The sequence below is a fragment of the Trachemys scripta genome, chromosome 8, assembly GCF_013100865.1.
Source record: "Trachemys scripta elegans isolate TJP31775 chromosome 8, CAS_Tse_1.0, whole genome shotgun sequence".
In the NCBI taxonomy this organism is placed as follows: Eukaryota; Metazoa; Chordata; order Testudines; family Emydidae; genus Trachemys; species Trachemys scripta.
Window position 1 is genome coordinate 103,631,019 of NC_048305.1, and position 21,083 is coordinate 103,652,101.

The 21,083-nt window shown below is 45.6% G+C and overlaps 1 protein-coding gene across 2 annotated transcripts; it reads left to right on the forward strand.

The window, feature by feature from the left end:
* The first annotated feature begins 803 nt into the window (after window positions 1–803).
* DMBX1 (diencephalon/mesencephalon homeobox 1) lies at window positions 804–13,856 on the forward strand. Of its 2 annotated transcripts, none has more exons than XM_034779807.1 (4): window positions 804–957; window positions 7,148–7,326; window positions 10,173–10,527; window positions 12,593–13,856. In XM_034779807.1, the coding sequence occupies exons 1-4, from the start codon at window positions 804–806 to the stop codon at window positions 12,991–12,993; spliced, it is 1,089 nt and encodes a 362-aa protein (XP_034635698.1). In that variant the 3' UTR covers window positions 12,994–13,856. The 2 variants fall into 2 exon arrangements, with proteins under 2 accessions (XP_034635698.1, XP_034635696.1); XM_034779805.1 differs by having other exon boundaries at window positions 804–955; window positions 7,131–7,326.
* The last annotated feature ends 7,227 nt before the right edge of the window (window positions 13,857–21,083 follow it).

Genomic DNA, 21,083 nt, shown 5'->3' on the forward strand with positions numbered 1-21,083 from the left:
TCTTTCTCTTATCGTAGTTTCTCCATCCTCATTTGGTGACTGCTATTTCATCTCCATTAACACCTTCTGTTAGAGGAACTCAAATTCCTTTACAGACATGAGTTAATTCAGCCTCCCGACACCGCCGTGAGACTGGTATTAGCCCCATTTTATAGATGGAGAAACTAAGGCGCAGCAAGGTAAAGTGATCTTTTTTGAGGTTGCCCAGTGAGTAAATAGCAGAAAAAAACAGGGGAGGGGGACTTGGATAGTCTACAAACCGTGTCCTTGGTATTGGGGGAAATGAGTCACTCCAAATGCCAGATACACTCAATTATCAGCAATTTCACCACAAGTTTCTCTCTCTCTCTCTCTCTCTCACACACACTTTTTTTGCCTTTCATTTAAATGTCACTTGGAAAAGTTCTTTTTATTTCCTAATAGTATTTTGGGGGATACATTCACATGCTGTCTCCTAAGGCAACAGCTAGGCCTCAGGGCTGGTATCATGCTGTTTTCATTGCTGACTTTAACCTCAGTATCACTGTCTCAGGTCCCGAAGCTCACCGCAATTCGAGGGTCTTGCCATTCATTCCATGGGCTTTGGATCAGGACCCATGAGCATTATTTTTATTTCACATCAAAGCTTCCAAGGATCTAACGAATCAGACCGTTCAGACAGGCCAGCAGGGACCACAGAGATCGTGTAGTCTGACCACCTTGTAGCAGGCCACAGAACTTCCCCTAAATAACTCCTTTATATTATAATGAATGAGTTTCTAACCAGGCCTTTTCTGCTTGGTTGTTTTTAGGTGTATGCCACCATGCAGCACTATGGAGTGAACGGTTACTCTCTTCACGCCATGAATTCTCTGAGTGCCATGTACAACCTTCACCAGCAGGCGGCGCAACAAGCCCAGCACGCCCCTGACTACAGACCCTCGGTGCACGCCCTCACGCTGGCAGAGAGACTGGCTGGTAAGAACAATTTATGGATTTTTTGCATTGAGCCAGACACGCGGCCGAACTTGTGGACGGGGCACGTAAACAAACAGGCCCAGCCTGCCAGGGGCTTTCTCTACACAAGTGGCGGAACAAGTTTGGGAACCACTGGCTTAGATACTTGCTTATTCTCTACACTTGAAGCCCTTGTCCCACTGAGGGCTTGCTCTCCTGCAGACCCTCTTCTCCCATCGGCACTTCTTACGTTGGATCCCTCCAGAGCATCCCTTGCCCGATCTGTCACCCTGGGGTTTGGCACATCTACGTCAGAGTGTAACAGCTTTGGAAAAGGGACCATGTCACCATCTCGCCTTTGTAAAGCGCTGCATCCATTGACAGCACTGTAGAAATACTGAAAGGAGCGCTAAGCAGTGCAAGACACCCCACTTATTGGCTTGTCAGGACGACGGTCGGGAGGCGTGGGTCAAAGTTAGCAGGGGCAGCAGACAAGCAAGCCAGGGACTGTGTAGTGTGTGCACAAGGCAGGCTCTGACTCGTTGGAGGTCACTCACTTGCGACTGCAATATAAATGATGGACAGAAATAATAATGCCCTGATGTGGCGGTAGCTAGGGGGCCCTGCCCTGAAGAGTTCACAAGCTAACTGGCTCGGCCTGGAAAGGCAGATCTTGCTGAAGGGCAATTGCATCCCGAGCTGTGTTGCAACAGTGCATGAAAAATTAGTTGCTAAGATGTAAGTAAAACTAGGCAATCTCCAGCCGACTGTCAGAACTCACTGATAACTGGGATTGGGTGAAGAGGAATCTCAAGAGCTTTGGCTAAGCATCTGGGTGTTTCCCTGGTCCTTGAGCGTACAAATGAGGGAGAGATATCTCATGGAGATCTTGTGGTCTAGTGAATAGGGCAGGGGTTCTGAAACTGTGGGTCAGGACACCGAAGTGGGGTCACCAGGGCTGATGTTAGACTTCCTGGGGCCTGGGGCCAAAGCCCAAAGGCTTCAGCTCTGGGGGGCGGTGGGGCTCAAGGGGGCTCAGGCTTTGGGCCCCTTGGGGTTGTGTAGCAATTGTTGTTCTCGAAAGAGGGTCGTGGTCAGGGCCGGCTCCAGGCACCAGCATTCCAAGCAGGTGCTTGGGGCGGCAATCTGCAAGGGGCGGCAGTCCGTGTGTTTTTGCGCCCCGAGCAGCGCGCCGAATTGCCGCCGCAGACGGTGAGGGCAGTCCGTACGCCGTTGGGGCGGCACACCCGTTTCCGCGGCGGCGGCAATTTGGCCACAGCTTTTATGTTCAGCTGCCCGCGGTGGTAATTCGGCGGCTTCTGTCTTCCGGCTGAAGACAGAAGCTGCCGCCGAATTGCCGCAGCCGCGGAAACGTACGTGCCGCTCTAACAGCACACGGACTGCCCCCACCGTCCACGGTGGCAATTCAGCGCGCTGCTTGGGGTGGCAAAAACAGTAGAGCCGGCCCTGGTCATGGTGCAAGGAAGTTTGAGTACCCCTGGGATAGGGCAAGGGGTGAAAGTAATATTAAATGCTTACTGGTACAGGGACCCGGCTCCGAGCCCCTGGAAGGGGTGGGGCTTTATGCAGAAGGGGCGGGGCTGGGGGGTCAGCCTCCCCCAACCAGCCCATCCATGCCGCCTGGGGCTCCAGCGGCAATTTAAAAGGGCCCGGGGCTCCAGCCACTGCCATGGTAGTGGCAGTCGGGAGCTCTGGGCCCTTTTAAATCGGCGGCCCTGGGGCAGCTGCCCCTTTTGTCCCCCCGTCGACGGCCTCGGGGTGGAGCGGGTAAAAGGGGCAGTGACGTTAATGTTGGCTGGGTCCAAGTCGGTACCGGCTTCTTACCGGCACACCGTACCGGCCCACTTTCACCCCGGAATAGGGCAAAGGATTGGGAATCAGGCGGCCTAATTCCATGACCTTGGGCAAGTCACTTTCCCTTTTGTGGGCCTGTTTCACCTCTTACCCTTTGTCTATTTAGCTTGTAAGCTGTTGGAGACAGGGACTGTTTCACTAGGTGTTTAGATAGCACATAGTGAACTTGGGGGCCTCAAGATGCTACTGTAATACACAGAATAAGGATCTCTTGGAAGGCTTCTGATCAGGAAATCCCAAGAAAACAGCTGAGCTCATGTGCTGTGGTTTTACATTTCTGGCCTTAGCCATAAGCAACCAGGAAAACACAGGGGTGGCTGAAAACAGCGGGGGCTGAGGGAAGCTTTTCAGACTCCTTTCACTACTATTGAGAGCAAAGATTCAAGTTGGTTTCTGGCTACTTATTTTATCTTAACCTTTTGTTAACAAAGAGAACCAATCTGGATAATTTCAGTAAATTAGTCAAACTGTCCTCTTCTGATCCAAATATACCTTCCACCAATCTGGCGAGCAGCAAAGGGGACCTGCTGCTCCTAACGTGATTACTTACCGCATTTTGTTACCGCTGAACATCTTTTAGTGCATGGTTATAGATCACGCTTGCCTTCCAGGGACAGTCGGAATAAGCCAGCACAAAAGCAAACAACCTTAAATTGGAAAACAGAGGTTTCAGATTGTAACGGCAAAGCCTCTCCTGCAATTCATAATCTCCTTCTTGAACTGAACCTGAAAACATAGTTAAAGCATTGAAATAATTGTTGTCTAGATCCTTGTCAGCAGCCAAATTAAATATTTGAGCCACCACCTCTGAGAAACTGGCAGGTTTAACCTCCACTGTGGAATGTTGGGAATATTCCAGCTGGTAGATGTTAAACCACGATCTCGCCTTGGTTTTGATACTTGATGTATTAAAGTTAGATGCCATGGGACTTTAGAAAATATTTTAGGGATCTCTTGTCCTGAAAGAATATTCCTTTCCTTAGGAAAGCAGCCAGGCAGCATTGTGAGCTATTTCTGAAGTCATAAAGGAGACTTCCTGCCTTCTCCTACAAAAGTGGCTGTATTACTGGTATCTAATAACTCATTGCTTCCTTGAATGCAGAGGTCTCTTTGTTTTGTATTCTTCTGGAAACTTTTAGCCTGACTGAGCATTCCCTGGGTCACCAAAACCACTCGTACTTTGGCAATAGTGTGGGGAAGCATCGTGGAATTTGGCCTAGAATGAAACAGCTGGAAGTTTGGAACTGGAATATTCAAATAGCACAAAGATGATTTGACACGCTCATTAGCTAACATATTTGGAACCAAACTGTGTGGTTCTGGGATTGGCCTGACAGCCGGCTTTGTTTTATTGTTTACATTCATGCCATGGGACTTGCAACAAAAGCTCACATAAATAGCAATGCCCGCAAAACAAGAGCCTGAGTCTGGCCATGTAAAATTAGGTTTGCTTTCTAGTGTGTCCATTCCCTCTGTCGGAACGATCGCATTCTTAGCTGTATTAAAAATGATGCCATAGACTCTTAAAGCTGGAATTTAAACAGGAAAAAAATATCAAATGCATTTCTCATTCGGGCTCTTTGTTTACTTCTTTTGCTCTTCATCTTAGACCATGAATCACTACAGCTCAGATTCCCATGCGCTACCGCAGTGTCGGGTTTGGGTTCACAATATTGCAGAATTTAAAATAAAAACAGCCTATTTTCATTGACTTTTCAAAAACCAACCCTAAAAACAGGTCTGCTCCTAGTAGGTTTCGTAACCCCCTCTTGTTTATTCTGAGCTTTTAGTGGCAGAATTGGGAGGCCTGATTTTTTCCAGCCCATACTTGATTTTTTGCATCCCCAATTTTGTGGGCACAAATAAACTGAAGACATAATTTGTAGCTTTGAGACACCTAACTAGCTCATCTGCCCGGAAAGAAAGGGTGGTCAGTGACTAGGGCTCCGGACTGATACTCGGAAGAGTTGGTTCTGTCACTGAACTTCGGCAAGTCACTTCAGTTTCCCCTCCCATTCTTTGCGTGTCTTGTCTATTTAAAAAGTAAGCCCTTCAGGACCAGGTCTGTCTCCCTCTATCTCTCTATCCAGTTACTCTAGATAGTCATCTAAGACTTGGATGCTAAAAAGGAGACCAGGTTATAAAAGTTAAGCCCCTTTTGTCCTTGAAATTGTCTAGCAAACTGTCAGCCTTCTATAAACAGCCATTAAAATCTCGAATTTGGGTCACACCTAAGTTGGCATGGGATCCCTTTAAGATCCATCTTTTGCATCGAGTCCAATTAGCTGGGTTAGATCTTCCCCATCAGCACCCTGTTGGTCTTGTATGTCCACTGTGACGTAGACTCATAGGACTGGAAAGGGACCTCGTGAGGTCATCTAGTCCAGTCCCCTGCACTCATGGCAGGACTAAGTAATTATCTAGACCATCCCTGAAAGGTGTTTGTCTAACCTGCTCTTAAAAAACTCCAATGATGGAGATTCTACAACCTTCCTGGGCAATTTATTCCAGTGCTTAACCACCCTGACAGATAGGAAGTTTTTCCTAATGTCCAACATAAACCACCCTTTCTGCAATTTAAATCCACTGCTTCTTGTCCTATCCTCAGAGGTTAAGGTTTTCTCCCTCCTCCTTATAACAACCTTTTATGTACTTAAAAACTATGATGTCCCCTCTCTGTCTTCTCTTCTCCATACTAAACAAACCCAATTTTTTCAATCTTCCCTCATAGGTCATGTTTTCTAGACCTTTAATTATTTTTGTTGCTCTTCTTTGGACTTTCTCCAATTTGTCCCCATCTTTCCTGAAATGTGGCACCCAGAACTGGACACAATACTCCAGTTGAGGCCTAATCAGCGTGGAATAAAGCAGAAAAATTACTTCTTGTGTCTTGCTTACAACACTTCTGCTAATACATCCCAGAACGATGTTTGCTTTTTTTGCAACAATGTTACACTATGACCCCCAGATCCCTTTCCACCGTACTCCTTCCTAGGCAGTCATTTCCCATTTTGTATGTGTGCAACTTGATTGTTCCTTCCTAACTGGAGTACTTTGCATTTTTGTCCTTATTAAATTTTATCCTATTTACCTTAGACCAGGGGTCGGCAACCTCTGACACGCGGCTCGCCAGGGTAAGAACCCTGGCAGGCCGGGCCAGTTTGTTTACCTGCCACGTCCGCAGGTTCAGCCAGCACATTCCTCGGCCCGTGCCGCTTCCCGCAGCCCCCATTGGCCTGGAGCAGCAAACCGCAGCCAATGGGAGCCGCAATCAGCCAAACCTGCGGACGTGGCAGGTAAACAAACTGGCCTGGCCCGCCAGGGCGCTTACCCTGGCGAGCCGCGTGCCAGAGGTTGCCAGCCCCCCGCTTAAACCATTTCTCCAGTTTGTCCAGATCATTTTGAATTTTAATCCTATCCTCCAAAGCACTTGCAACCCCTCCCAGCTTGGTATCGTCCGGAAACTTGATAAGTGTCCTCTCTGTGCCATTAGCTAAATCATTGATGAAGATATTGAACAGAATAGAACCCAGAACTGATCCCTGTGGGACCCCACTTGATATGCCCTTCCTGCTTGAGTGTGAACCACTAATAACTACTCTCTGGGAACAGTTTTCCAACCAGTTCTGCACCCACCTTATAGTAATTCCATCTGGGTTGCATTTCCCTAGTTTGTTTATGAGAAGGTCACGTGAGACAGTATCAAAAGACTTACTAAAGTCAAGATATACCACATCTACCGCGTCCCCTCTAGCCACAAGACTTGTTCCCCTGCCAAAGAACATGGGTTGATGTGGGGAGAGTTGAGAGGACGGGAATGTATAGGCCTACTTTCACTAAAGCATTCCTATTTAGAAAAGCACTTAAGCCTGTGCATTGAAATCAATGGGACTTAAGCATATGTGTACGTGTTTTTCTGAATCAGGGCCCATAACCTTAAAGTCTGTCTCTCCAACTTAGTGTTTTGAGGACTGTGATAAGCTATATGAGAGACACAACAGGAGCCAAAGTGACCTCTAATCCTGACAGCAATGTGCCTTCTAAGAGTTGGACCCCAAAAAAACCCCAAACCAAAACCAAACCAGAGGCAGCTGTTTTATGAGTTACACGTCCTCACCCCATTAATTGACACAGAGCCTGACTGCAGAATTGAAGCTAGTTGGACTTCAATGAGAACAAGATCAGGGCCACTGAGAGAACTGCTCCACCTTTAGGCCACAATCCCCACCTCCTCGTTTGGTGCAGGTGCCAGGGGCCTTATTTCAGATGTCAACATGCACATTCCAATAATTAAATTGGCCACTTTTCTTGTCTTCCAACGGCTGTACATTTCAAGACATCATTTTGGAGGCCCGTTATGGATCCCAGCATCGCAAACAGAGGAGAAGCCGCACAGCCTTCACCGCCCAACAACTGGAAGCCCTGGAGAAGACTTTCCAGAAGACTCACTATCCAGATGTGGTGATGCGGGAACGGCTGGCCATGTGCACCAACCTACCGGAAGCCAGAGTACAGGTATCCGCCTTCTACCTTGCTTGCTCCAATAGGGCTATTTAAGAGATATACGAAGAGGGCCCACTGGGTTGGCTTGATCTGTAGTTCTTTCAGAATGCTTTCATAGTAACCAAAGAAGGAGGGTTTTCTCTGCAGCAAAAAATGGACTTAAATCTTTGCTTCAGACTGAGGGAGCTGCAACAGAAACTGAATCCACACACACATTTTTGAGGGTTTGTGTTGTCTGAGGGTAGCCCTGGCTTTCATTTGGGATTCCAACTCTCTTTGGGGGGAAATCTTAGAAATGGCCACAAAAGTCTACTTATTTATTTATTTACTTATGACTGTTTCTCTGGCATCCTCGGAGGCCTAGGAGCAGAAGTAATTCCAGCTGTTCCCTCCCAACAATGTCAATATTTATAACGTCTCAGACCATCTGGTCCAACAGTTCCTGTTCTCCTCCAGTGAAACAAATAAGTAGAGCTGGTCGGGAATTTTTTCACAAAACTTTTTGCAGTGTACAATGCCAATTCATCAGAACTGAAATTATTTGGAGGAGGTGGTTGGTTTTTGAGGAGTTTCTCAGTTTGAATTTAAAAAAAAAATAAAGCTTAAAAATTGTCAAAATGGGACATTTTCAAAACAACAAAAAATTAAAAAGTTCTGGGTTTTGGATCAACGTTTCTCTTGTTGAGAAACTTGCGTTTTAAAAAAGGAAAATAGACAGGACAAAATCAAAACAAAAACAGAATTGTCAAAAGGAAACCGCATTTTGATTGACCTAAGCTGAATTTGTTCGTGAAAATTTGAAATTGACTTTTTGTCACAATTTGAGGTGAAAATATTCTTCGAACTCTCAAATTCTTCTGGGATGGGAAAATCATTTCTCACCTAGCCCTACAAATACTAATATGCTGCATGACTTACTGATATTATGGGTGCCTGCTCAGTATGGGTTTAAGGCGCTACATAGCAGGCCAGCCTTAACTGAGAAAAATGGGAAGGGGACATGAGATTTCAATCTAGCAGAAAAAGATATAACGTGATCCAAGGCTGGAAGTTGAAGGTAGACACAATCCGACTAAATAAGGCGTAAATTCTTGATGGTAAGAGTAATTAACCATTGGAACAATTTACCAAAAGTTGTGGTGGATTCGCTATCATTGATTTTTACACTAAGATTGGATGTTTTTCTCAAAGATCTGCTCTAGGAATTATTTGGGTGAAGTTCTGCAGCCTGTGCTATACATGAGATCAGACTAGATGATCACAATGGTCCCTTCGGGCTTTGGAATCTACGCATTACAATCTTGAGCCGGTTGTCTCCTTCCGAATTTATTCCCAAATTGAGTTACGTTGGGATAGTATGTTGAAAAGGACACACCCACACACACCTAGTATTAGCAATTGGGTATTTTCCTGTAACTTAAGAGTAAGAACCTTTGACTTTGCTCCTAAGGGTTACTGGTTCAATTCCCACCAAGGAAACTTCCTTCACCACCTGACCTCGCATATTGGAGTCAAATGTCCTATGATACCAGATACTACCTTGCTGTACAGCTTTAAAGGATTAGCCCAAATATCTTAATGTGAGACATTGCATCACACAGATGATACATATTTGGCCCAGCAAGGGTACGAACCACTCAAGACCTGGTTCCCAGTACCATCACAAAACAACACAATACCACAACAGAGCTGCATTCATCACAGAGAGGGCTTGTATACAACATACATAACAAAGTCAGTTAAATTGCAAAATTTATCTTCTTGTTTTGTGGTAGCAATGAGCCCTGGTCTACGGAGGGGGTGGGGGGTGGAGATCGATACACAACTTCAGCTACGATACACAACTTCAGCTACGAGAATAGTGTAGTTGAAGTCGACATATTTAGGTCGACTTACCACAGCGTGTGCACGGTGCTGAGTCGACTGCTGCTGCTCCCCCGTTGACTCCGCTTGCATCTCTCGTGGCGGTGGAGTACCGGAATCAATGGGAGAGCACTCGGGGATCGATTTATCACGTCTACACTAGATGCAATAAATTGATCCCCGATAGATTGATCACTACCCGCCAATCCAGCGGGTAGTGTAGACATACCCTTAGAGTCCACATTCAGGGATCAAGGTATTACTGCTAGTTACTATGCACGGACGCGCACACACATACTTCATGCCCCAAACAGCTTACAGTCTAGAGACTCAAGAGTATTCTAGTGTACAGAGCACTGAGACTCAGGACATGTGGGTTCTATTCCCAGCTCTGCCACTGGCTGGTCAGGTGACCTTGGGCAAGTCACGTCCCCCCTCTGTGCATCAGTTTCCCCATCTGTAAAATGGGGATAAGGCTATAAACCTCCACTGTAAAGAGCTCTGAGATCTACTGAGATGAAAAGCACTACAGAAGAGGTTGTTGTTATTTAGGTCCATTCAACTAATCATCCAAGTCAAATAATCTAAAGTGTTGGCAGTAATTAACGCATATGTATGTTCTCTATAATATGACTTATTCTGACTATGTTTCTATATGGTTTTGGTACAGATTAATGTGATATAGGCTGTTTTTAGAAAGCTAGCAGAACATTGTACTCTCTACCTACTTAACTCAGGTCTGTTGGTGACTGAGATGGTTTAATACATCACTTGTGATTTTTTTTTTTCTTGACAGAGCTGTGTTTTCTTAAAGAACCAGAATTAAGTCTGGGGATTTTAAAAGCATCTAAGGGAGTTAGGCACCCAAATTCCATTGAAATGCAGTGGAATTTGGGTGCCTACATACCGTGGGTTCTTGTCAAAATCCCAGTCTATTTGACTTTTTGATTTTTGCATTACTAGGGGTTTTTATCCTGTCTCCCTGTGGTATAAAGGTTTGGTTTAAGAACCGAAGAGCCAAATTCCGGAAGAAACAGCGCAGCCTCCAGAAGGAGCAGTTGCAGAAGCAGAAGGACTCAGAAGGGAGCCACAGCGAGGGGAAGACGGACGCTCTTGTGCTGGAAAGCCAGACTTCCGCCCCTGACGTAGACAAGCCACAGAGCCAGCCGAGCGAAGCCAGCACGGAGCTCAACCTCACCTTGTCGGAGCAGTCGGCCAGCGAGTCCGCAGCAGAGGACCAGACGGACAGAGAGGAGGACTTTAAGAACCCCTTGGAGGAGTCCAAAGCAGACAAAGGTCCTGGCACTGAGAGCAAGGCTCTGAACTGCAAGAGAGCCAGTCCAAAAGCAGGTGAGGGTCAATGCGCGTGTGGAGGCCTGGTCTCCAGGCCAGATTGGGAGCCAGAGACTGAGCATTGGCAAGTACAGTATGATATGCCCTAGATCATTGGTTTCTCCCAGCCTGGAAGCGGGAGGTCACAATCCCCTGGGAGGGAAGCAAATTGGTCCAGGTGCGTGATGAGCATTCTTCCTTTCTTTATGGCTAGAGGGGATGCAGGGAGGTCCCCTGTTGTAACATGGGGTCCCAGCGCAGAGAGGGCTGAGATCCCCCATTAGCTTAGATGAGCACCGAAGATCACTGCTCAGTGACAGCATGCCATTCACAGGCATACTGGGCACACACTTCCCCATTGGATAAGGGTCTAAATGCCCTCTGGGGAACACACACTTGCTAAAAAACCTGGCTCCCTCTCACAAGCCAGGTCCGCCAGGCACTTTAATGAGGTAGTTGCCAGTTGCGTGTGACCCAGTAGGGCAAACATGACCAACAAGTTTAGCACAGAAATAGTTCATAGTGTGGAATCAGAATCTCCTCTCCTGGTGGACTGTAATGGCTTGCAAAGGATCCGAAAGAGGTCAAATCCTAGCCCTCCAAGAGCTTGTTGGGAATATACCACAAAACCTGCAAGACAGACAACCAGGCCTATTCTCTCCAGAGAAGACAGTGGCAGGTTTGCTCAGGCCTGGCCAATGCATTTCCCCACTAAACACAGAACAAATATATCCGTCCTACTCACGTGTAAACCCTCTCAAGAATGAAGTGGAAGGCCACAGGGATACAGAGATGGCCCTTACCGGGGAACGTAGAAATTGGCAGACTGTATCCAACTAGTGAGCCGTCTAAACTTGACTCTGATGGTGGCCAGCTATAAAAGAATCTGCCCATGGCAAGTTAATATATGGAGACATATCTATCTCATAGAACTGGAAGGGACTCTGAAAGGTGATTGAGTCCAGCCCCCTGCCTTCACTAGCAGGACCAAGTACTGATTTTTGCCCCACATCCCTAAGTGGCCCCCTCAAGGATTGAGCTCACAACCCTGGGTTTAGCAGACCCATGCTCAAACCACTGAGCTATTCCTCTGGATCTTCATGACAGCAAGGAGCTTTACCTTCCATGAGCTGGAGCTGCGCTCCATGCCAGGCCAAAAGCCTACGCTCCATGGCGGCATGTCCATGGCTGTTAAAGCCGTATCTGCACAGGAACAAGGAGAGGTGTCAGCAAGCAGCACAGAGCTGGGCTAGAATCGCTTCCACCCAGGAACAATATGCCAGGGAAGGGAGGTCCTCGGCCTCCCTGTGGGACACTAGTGTCCATCAGTTAGAGACTGGCTTATAACATGAAGCATGAGAGTTTGTGCCTCTTCCAAATTATTTATTATTATTGCTTTTAAATGTTCAGTCCTTTTGGGACTCCTGTTCGTCTCTCGGCTTCAGATATATCTTGTGGCAATGAGTTCCCCAGGCCAATTTGTGCCTTCTGTGGAAAAAGTATTTCCTTTTTGGTCAGATTTAAATTGGTCACTTTTCAATTTCCTTGAATGACATCCCCCAACCCCGCACCCCTCCCATTCTTGTATTTTGAGAAAAGATGGCTCGAATCTAGAGTGGTGCCGTTTGGATGAGTTTTATAGGGCCCCAATCTTGCTTGCTTGGGTTTCTCCACCATGGACTCAGCAAACAAGATCTCCTCTGAACAGCCAGTATGGAAAGATCAGTTCTCCATTTTGGTTCTGTTTGGGTCTTCACAATAATAGCCCCACTCTGTCGCTTTCCATGGCCTTGTCTGAGCCTTGCTTGGAAAGGATCAGGGGAGGCAGTTACAGGAACGCTGGTCCAGATAATTCATTCATCAACACCCTTGCTGCAATTTGGCTTCTGGTTAATTAGCACTCAAATGTGCAAGGTGATTTGCATACTCCGTCCATGCTCCGGAGAACTTAGTCTGGATAAAAGGTCCCCGGCACCCCTCTCCTTCCTCCTTCTCTGTAAATCAGCTGCCTTCCTCAGCAGCCGTTCTATTCAGCGGCCACATATGTCTAACCCCCCTCCCTACATCTTGTCTTCTAATGCAGACTCTCCCATCAGTGCCACGGTGACGCCTTCCTCCAGCAGCGGCATGTCTCAGACTCACTCCTACTCCTCCTCACCTCTGAGCCTCTTCCGTCTCCAGGAGCAATTTCGCCAGCACATGGCCGCCACTAACAACTTGGTCCATTACTCCTCCTTTGAAATGGGGACCCCAACTGCCATGCCGTACTTGGGCATGAATGTCAACATGGCGCCCCTCAGCTCTCTCCATTGTCAGTCGTATTACCAGTCGCTCTCCCACGCCCAGCAGGTCTGGTCTTCACCCATCTTGCAGGCGTCTAGCTCCCTCCCTACTCTGAACAGTAAAACGACAAGTATTGAGAATCTAAGGCTCCGGGCAAAGCAGCACGCCGCCTCCCTCGGACTTGACACCTTACCAAACTGACCGCAAGGCAGCAGGGGAACCCCCACCCTACCGTCAGCCGCAAGAGAAGGCACCTTCTGCTGGCACTAAACGTGTGGCTCTTTTGAAAATGCACAGCTCTCCTCTCCACCTGGATCAAGGTGCTCCCTTTCGGGGGATACTTTCAATCCTTTACTTCTTCACTAGCTCCATTTTCACGTCAGGTACTGCTACTGGCCCCACTTCCACTGAAGTATTTAATAAAGAAGGAAAGAGGGCATGTACTTAGATGTTTAAAAAAAACTCTCCTGAGGACCGAGGAGTAAAAACTGTAATGTCCAGAAAGATCGCTCTTTCGTTGATACTGTGATAATGTGCCGACTGTGATTTTTGTTTTGTTTTGTGCTCTGGAAAACCTAGTCCTAGTACTGTATATAGATTCTATTGTTGAAAACATCCTTCATTTGTGTGTTGCTGTCTGTGTTGCCTTATGCAGAATTATGGAGCATTTTGCTATCTTTCCTCCCTCCCCCTTTCTTTCAGATTTATACTTGTAGTAGCTAGAATCAAACTTACAATCCAAAAAAACCCCACAAGCTCTGAGCGGGAGGTGCTTCTTTGGCCAGTGTTCTGAATAAGTCTAGCAAGAGGAATTCAGAGAAAAGATTCTGAATGCCATTATCATATCTTCTCCAGTTCTCCGTTAAAACCAACCTGCAAACGCCAGGGAATGATGTAAAGGGTTGTTTCCTGTTAAAGCACTTCCCGTCGGTAGGAACTTTTTTTTTTTTTTTTTTAAAGCACTTCTTCGAAGTCCGAGGACAAAGAATTTGCCACCGGGCTCTGTTGGTTAGAGAGCGAGGAAAAATGAAAGCACTAGATTTTGTCAAATTCACAAGACTTTTACTGAGGTTGCTGCATCTTTGTTCTTCACTGAAATGTACACTCTGCTATTTATAAATGATGTGTAAAAAAGCATTTTGGTCTAACTTGGACAACAAAGAACAATAAAAAGTTGGTATGAACTCCTGCTGCGTTCATACACCATTTGCATTATGTGGCGGTTCATCAAAACCGTGATTAATTCAAGCTGTGTTTAGGAAAACTGCCTCCATGCCAAATTCTGTCCTCAGACCACAAACCCTGGGGGCTCCCCTGCTTGTCTCAGAAACCGACTAAGTAGAGAATGAATGCAGACAGGCTAGAGGTGGGCCTGAACCAATACCCAGATCTGAACACTCCTGAGCTTAGGAGATGACTTAAATCCAAACCCAGATGCGGATCTCAATTTTGCAAATTGCCATTCCTCTCGGTAGAAGGCCAAACCAAAATCCCAGATCCAGACATCCCGCAACCCAGTGGGATGTTGAAGATCTGAATCAAAATTATACATGAGCCTGATCCTCGCTGATACTGTTTATGGAGCTATGCCAATTTATACCAGCTAAAATCTGGCCCGTATGTGATTAGTGTGTGATATACACACACACACATATAACATGGGTATCTGATGAACTAAAAGCTTTTATTGACTTCTGTTTTGCCTAGTTCTGTCCCATTACCAATGCGATTACACTAGCACAGAGGATAATGGCCAACTTACTTATCTAAATGTGGAAAAAAGAATACAACCCGCTCGACTACAACTGTCTCTCTCAAGCTGTTCTGCTAAAAGTCTCTCTTGGTGAGTTCCTAGTGGTGACCAGACCTGGTTGGGAAATGATTTCCCTTCTCCTCTTTGAAAAATGTCAACAAAAACTCCCTGCCCCCCCCCCCCGGGGGGGGATGAGTTACTGAAGACACCGTTTTCAACAAAAGTGGAAATAAGTTTGTGTACATTTCAGTTCAGTCAAACATTTTGATGGAAAATGTTCATTTGGCTTGAGTGGTTGACAGGATTACGCACGTCACCAGTGCTGCAAGATGCAGCCCTATAACGGGTATTTTGTCTGGGATCTGCAAAGAACCCAAACCATATTGACACCCTCTACCTGAGGCCTTCTTGAAAATCCCAGTCTTTATTTTTTATAGCACTTGGGTGCCTGCCATCCGAAACCACTGACACCAAATATGAGCTTTCATTTTATTTCCACCCAATTTACCTGTTTGTTTCCTCTCCTCCCTATCTCCTACTGCCCTAAGGATGATGGTGAGCAGGTGTGAAGATGGTTTTAATATAGCAGAGCAACTGAAAAGCATTTTTAAGCACCCAAGGCTAAATTTTGCCCAGGAAGGGTGATAGAGTGAGACATCGAAGGGTGGCCTAAGTGACATGACGTTCAATTCTGATATGGTATGACTGGAATCAGCGACATCCCTTGGCAGGTCAGGACACTAATCTTGTTACACTAGGGGATACAGAAACACACCACAGAAGATTACAAGGATCAAAATCTATCAGTGCCCGACCTCTGCCTGTAGCCTTCAGCAAGCCCAGGAAATGGAGTGTGGCAGATACACCTGACGCGACAATAAACTTCCCTCAATTCTCCAGAGGAAGCAGAAACTTCCCTAAGGTTCTTGTCATCTTGCCTCAGGAGGAAATTTCTTCCAGAATCACAGTGTAGCAATCCATTGAACCTTATGTGCATCATGTTACATATCTAATCCCATTTATCTCCAGAGATAAAATTGGTATGGAAGATACAGGTCCTGTTCTGACCGCTGAGTTCCTTCCCTTCTATGCTCGTGTCACTCCATTAAAATCAACAGAGTGACACATGGATAAAACTGGAGCAAAGAACAGTGAGTCAGACTCCTGGTCTTCTTTTAATCCTAAAGGCAGCTGATCCAGGGGCAGAGAATTTCGAGTCTTCATCACTCTTTGGGGAGGAATCTTTCCATGTGGTACATGTTTGTTTATTTCCAGGAATGTCTATGCCGAATTTGCCAGTGTAACGTGCAATCATAAATACATAGGGAAGACAGATCATGTATCCCGCTCCCAGGAATTTTAGGTGTTCAAATAAATTAGAACCCTGTTCCAAATCACCCCTCATTTTGATTTGACAAAATCTGGTACCCTGGTTCCATCTTCTCTTACATTCAACCAAGCTAGTCTGAATTTCAAAGTTTTTTGATGAATTTCCAAAAACAAAACTGAGGAAAACTTTCAATGATTTTTTTTTTTTTGATGATTTCCCCCTCTTTAATTCACCCCCACCATTTTAAATCAGCCATAGATCTGGTCAAAATTTCTAAATGTTCACAATTTTCCCCCTTTTATCACTTGCTCTCATTAGATGTGATACATAACGTGTACATCACACGTAGTGCAGATACGTAAGGCCCAAATGTCACTTAAGGAGAAGACCGTGTAATGATCAGCGCAGATAGCACCTCCCAAGTTAAATGGTGCTTTATCTTTATCTTTATCTTGCTTTCAGGTTGTTGTCCTAGTATTCCAAGCAGAACTAGTGCACTGAAAAAAACCCCTACGCCTCTCCCACCATCACCCTGACAGTGTCACTACTCTGGGGCTGAATGAATGTTTTTGTTTTGTTTTTTTTTTTTACTTAGCAGGGTTCTGTAGTCCACAGCAAACAGTCAAAAATTAATTTTTATGTAATAATCTGAATGGGAGAAGAACATTCCCCAAACGAAACACATAGCATAAATGTTGGAATGAACATGTTGGCTTCCTTATAGATGACCAGGCAAGGACCTCCAGAATCTCCACAACTTCTGTTTTACATGGGCCATGAAAAGAATATGTACCTGGAGACTGTGTCAATATGCATGAGATTTTTTTCCCCCTCTAGCTTTGCTAATATTACCTTCCCTTTGCACCACATGTGGCCAAAACCTACAATTTTGCATTCATAATCAATTTGCCAAGTATGAGCCCATCCTGTAAATTGCTGCAAGCCCCTGTGGCTCATAGGATCAGATCCCACTTGAGAAAAATACTGAGTAAAAGGGTTAAAACAATGTAGAGTAAGAGTTTGCAGTAAGACTGACTGACTTGTTATGCAAGGAAAATGTCCTGGGGCCAATGAAATTAGTGGGAGTTTTGTTCTAAGTAAGAATGTAGAATTAGATGCATAGAGAAGAAATGCTGATTCTGAGTAAGGCCTGCTACCACAGAAGGTTCTTTTACTGCTGGTTGGGAGGGGAAAAGGCAGGGGATTTATTTGCAAACAATCTTTGAAATTCGTGAATTTGAAATAAAAGGGGCAGGAGTTGCAAATTTTATCTGCATTCCCCTCCCCGCCCCCCCGCCCAAAAAACTTCAAAATTTCCAATTTGAAACATTTCAGCCAGGTCTACAGATGGTTGAAAAAAAATGCAAATGTTACATCAACTTCTGAAGAATTTCTGCCTGTTCTAGGTTCTTGTAACCACCGCAGCCAAACAAATTTGTGCATCTCTGATCAGGAAACACCCAAGTGGCATGGAGAATTTGGGGTTGTTTTCTACCCTTGAGCGTTGTATCAGACTTTCATTGACACGACAGAGCTTTTAACAAAGACTGGAGACAAAAAGATGGTCCTTAGGGTTTAATGTGTAAAAGGTCTAAACAAACCTTTATGAAGGAAAAGCAAAACCACTATGATATAAAGGTCTAATTATAAGAACTGTGCAGTGAGATTAGATTCAGCCAAAACTAGTGAATTCAGAGAATTTTCCTTTTGGTTATACAAGCTGTATTCGTTTTTTAACCCCTTGTGTGCCTCTTTGCCGTTCTTTACAATTTACTGTGGAATAAGACAAAAAGCCTGTGTTGTTTGATACACCTAAATAGCTATTTATTTCTTAAGTGACTGAGGTTCACACCTGAATCAAAAGCACAGTGATAGGGAAAGAGAAAAGGCGAAGGAATCCTACGATAGCAACTAGAAGAGATTCTCCATCAGATTCCAAACCAAACCCAGTAACAATTAACATTCTGTATATTCAACGATGTTCTGTAGATCCACTGTTTTGTCCTTGACTGTATGACCAGAGCCACTCAATTCATTAGATTTCTCACACTACGCCAAGGGACAGCTTTAACCTTGATTTAAAGACAAGAGGCCAAATTCGCCACTCCCGTAAATGAGTTGCAATTCCATTGATTCCAACGGAGCTGTGCTGATTTATGCCCAAAAGCGTTGACAAGGTCCAGGATTGGCCACTTGCATGAAATCTTAGCAACCGATAAGAGCCGCATGGAGCGAAATCAGTTATTACTTAGAAAAGCTGGAGGAGGAACCAGCCTCTGCTCTCAGTTGTATTGGTGTAAAATTGGAGTAATTCCACCACCTTCACTGGAGTAATGCCAGATTCACATCTATGTAACTGAGAACAAAACCTGGCCCAAGAATACGGCACATTTGTAGTATACTCAAAATAGACCATCTTTCCAGCCTAGATGATCTACTACACACCCAGTGAGACAGCCATTTGTAAATTGTTTTATGAAGACATTAATTAACCCCACAGGAAGTTAATCTCATGTTTGGTGTACTATTCATGGCCACACCTTTCATAACCTTTCTAGCTATTGAGAAGGGCTGCTGAAGTTTAGACGTGTCTTTGCAGTTTAAAGTAATTTTTTAGTATTTCTTCTCCAACAGTATTGATGGCCCGTTTGGCTACTGACCAGAGTTGTCCAGTTAGCTCCAAAGTGTAACCATGTGTGTGTCAAACATATCTTGCAAAGGAACAAAGACTTTTAAAGGGAAAAAAAAAATCAAAGTTATGTACTGTACAAACTGCTGTAAAATTAAGCTGTAGTGTAACAATTTGTGCTTTAGAAGTCACTCTCTGCAAACCCAAACATGTGTATGATATTTATTTATTCTGATAGTTAAAAGAAAAACCAAGAGTTTATATTCATTTTGAAAAAGCTGCCGCATGATACGATGTACCACTTGTGCCAGTCTTGCTGTATAGTTAGTGCCTGTTTTCATACTCCACTAATAAAAAAAAAATGCAAGGAAAAAATGCTTTTTTGCCCCTCGCAAGTCATTCAGTAAAAGTGATTGGCGCAGATCGACAGAAATAGAGATGGTGAGCAGCCTGAATTGTTTTGTGCCGGCTTTGTGGCGATTTCGGTTGAATAGCATGATGATTATGCCAAGGTTGTTACACGGAGGAGGGAGAAAAATTGTTCTCTTTAACCCCTGAGGATAGGACAAGAAGCAATGGGCTTAAATTGCATCAAGGGCGGTTTAGGTTGGACATTAGGAAAAAACTTCCTGTCAGGGTGGTTAAGCCCTGGCACAAATTGCCTAGGGGGGTTGCGGAATCTCCATCATCATAGGTGCCAACTTTCCCCAGTGCCAGTGGGTGCTCACGCTCCCCTGGCCCCGCCCTGACTCCACCCTTGCCCTGCCCTTGCCCCGCCCCATTCCAACCCCTTCCCCAAAGTCCCTGCCCCAACTCTGCCCCCTTCCTGCCCCTATTGGACCCTTTCCCCAAATCCCCGGCCCCGCCTCTTCCCCGAGTGCCCTGCGTTCCCCCTCCTCCCCGCCACATGAAACAGCTCTTTCGCGGCGCAAGTGCTGCGAGCTAGGGGGGAAAAGCGGGGACGTGGTACGCTCAGGGGAGGAGGCGGAGCAGAGGTGGAGGTGAGCTGGGCGGGGGGGCGGGGAGCTGCCGGTGGGTGCTGAGCACCCACCAATTTTTCCCAGTGGGTGCTCCAGCACCCACAGCACCCACGGAGTTGGCGCCTATATCCATCATTGGAGATTTTAAAGAGCAGGTTAGACAAACACCTGTCAGGGATGATTTAGATAATACTTAGTCCTGCCATGAGTGCAGGGAACTGGAGTAGATGACCTCTCAAGGTCCCTTCCTATGGTTCTATGATTATTGTTTATGGGGAAATTTCCTAATGTAGAGGAGCTTAGACATGGTAAAAAGCCCCATAGTTGAGTCAATTAGGAGACCAGACCAGACAAAACCCTAGAGAACACAGAGTAGGGAACCTTCATGGGCAGTTGGGTATGGAATAGACAACTGCAGTCGGGCCACCATTCATTTTGCTCTCTCTTGTAGCCAGAGGTGTTTCCACAGGGCCCTCTGTCTGCCCCCTTTCTGTCTGCCCCATAGGAGTGCTGTACAGTCTCTCTCAGGGTTGTCATCAGCCATCCCTGGAAACTGAGTCAGTAGCCCAAAGTAATTCAAAATAGTCCTCAGCGTCCCAAACATTCTAGCAGCCCCATAGCTTGGGCCCATCTCCACCGCGCCGGTTGACTGCAGAGCCTTGATTCTATCTAGCAGAAGCCCAGCATTCCGGCTCTGCCTTCCTTCCTCGGTCAGCACGCACCCAGTTCTAAGAGACAGCATGCGATGTCACGCTGTGCAGTGGGTACCATTTTGGTTTCTCTATGAGTGCCAAAACGGTGTTCCGGCCCCACTACCCCTTTGCCCAGGACCACTTCTTCTCTTCCAGTTTTGGGCAGCTCCTGAGCTCATGCTGACACCAACATCCCTGGGACAGGGTCTTCTGCCCCAGCCTTTAGTCTTTAAGGGCCGGTACACCCCATCACACCAACCTAACTGGTTATTTCCAGCTGCAATGTCTCAGAATCACTGTTTCTAACACACTGGGGTCATACGTACCAAGGCCTCTTCAGCTGAATGACAAGAAAGCTTTATCATACCAACGGATTTAGGCTACACCAGGTACATGGCTGGTTCAGTGGACTTGCCTCTCAGAGTAAAGAAGGAACCTGTTCCTAGGGCAGCAAAACAACACGCTCTTTCTTGTTCCTGGCAAAGTCACAGTTTAGCACAAAGAGTGACAAATGATGGTTGGTGGCAAGTCTCAGGGAAGCGATGAAGAAATCTTTATAAAACTCTCTCTGTTATTAACACTGGGTTCATTTGGACAAGGAGACCAATCTAATCTTGCTACTGAAAAATGTACAGATGGTGTGCAGCGAGCAGTGACACACCCACCCTATTTGTGAGTTAAAAAACCTAATCCAATGCCCAATTAATTCAACGGAAAGACTCATTTTTCCAAACTTTTTCTGACTAAATTTACCAACATTCAAGTTTTCAATTAAACTTTATTTTTGAATAAAAAAAACCTGACCAAACTTTCACAAATATCTTTGTCCTCATTTTCAAAACATTTTGAAATTTTCAGAAAAGATATTGAAATTTTGGCAAAGAAATGCAAATAATTATGTCATAAT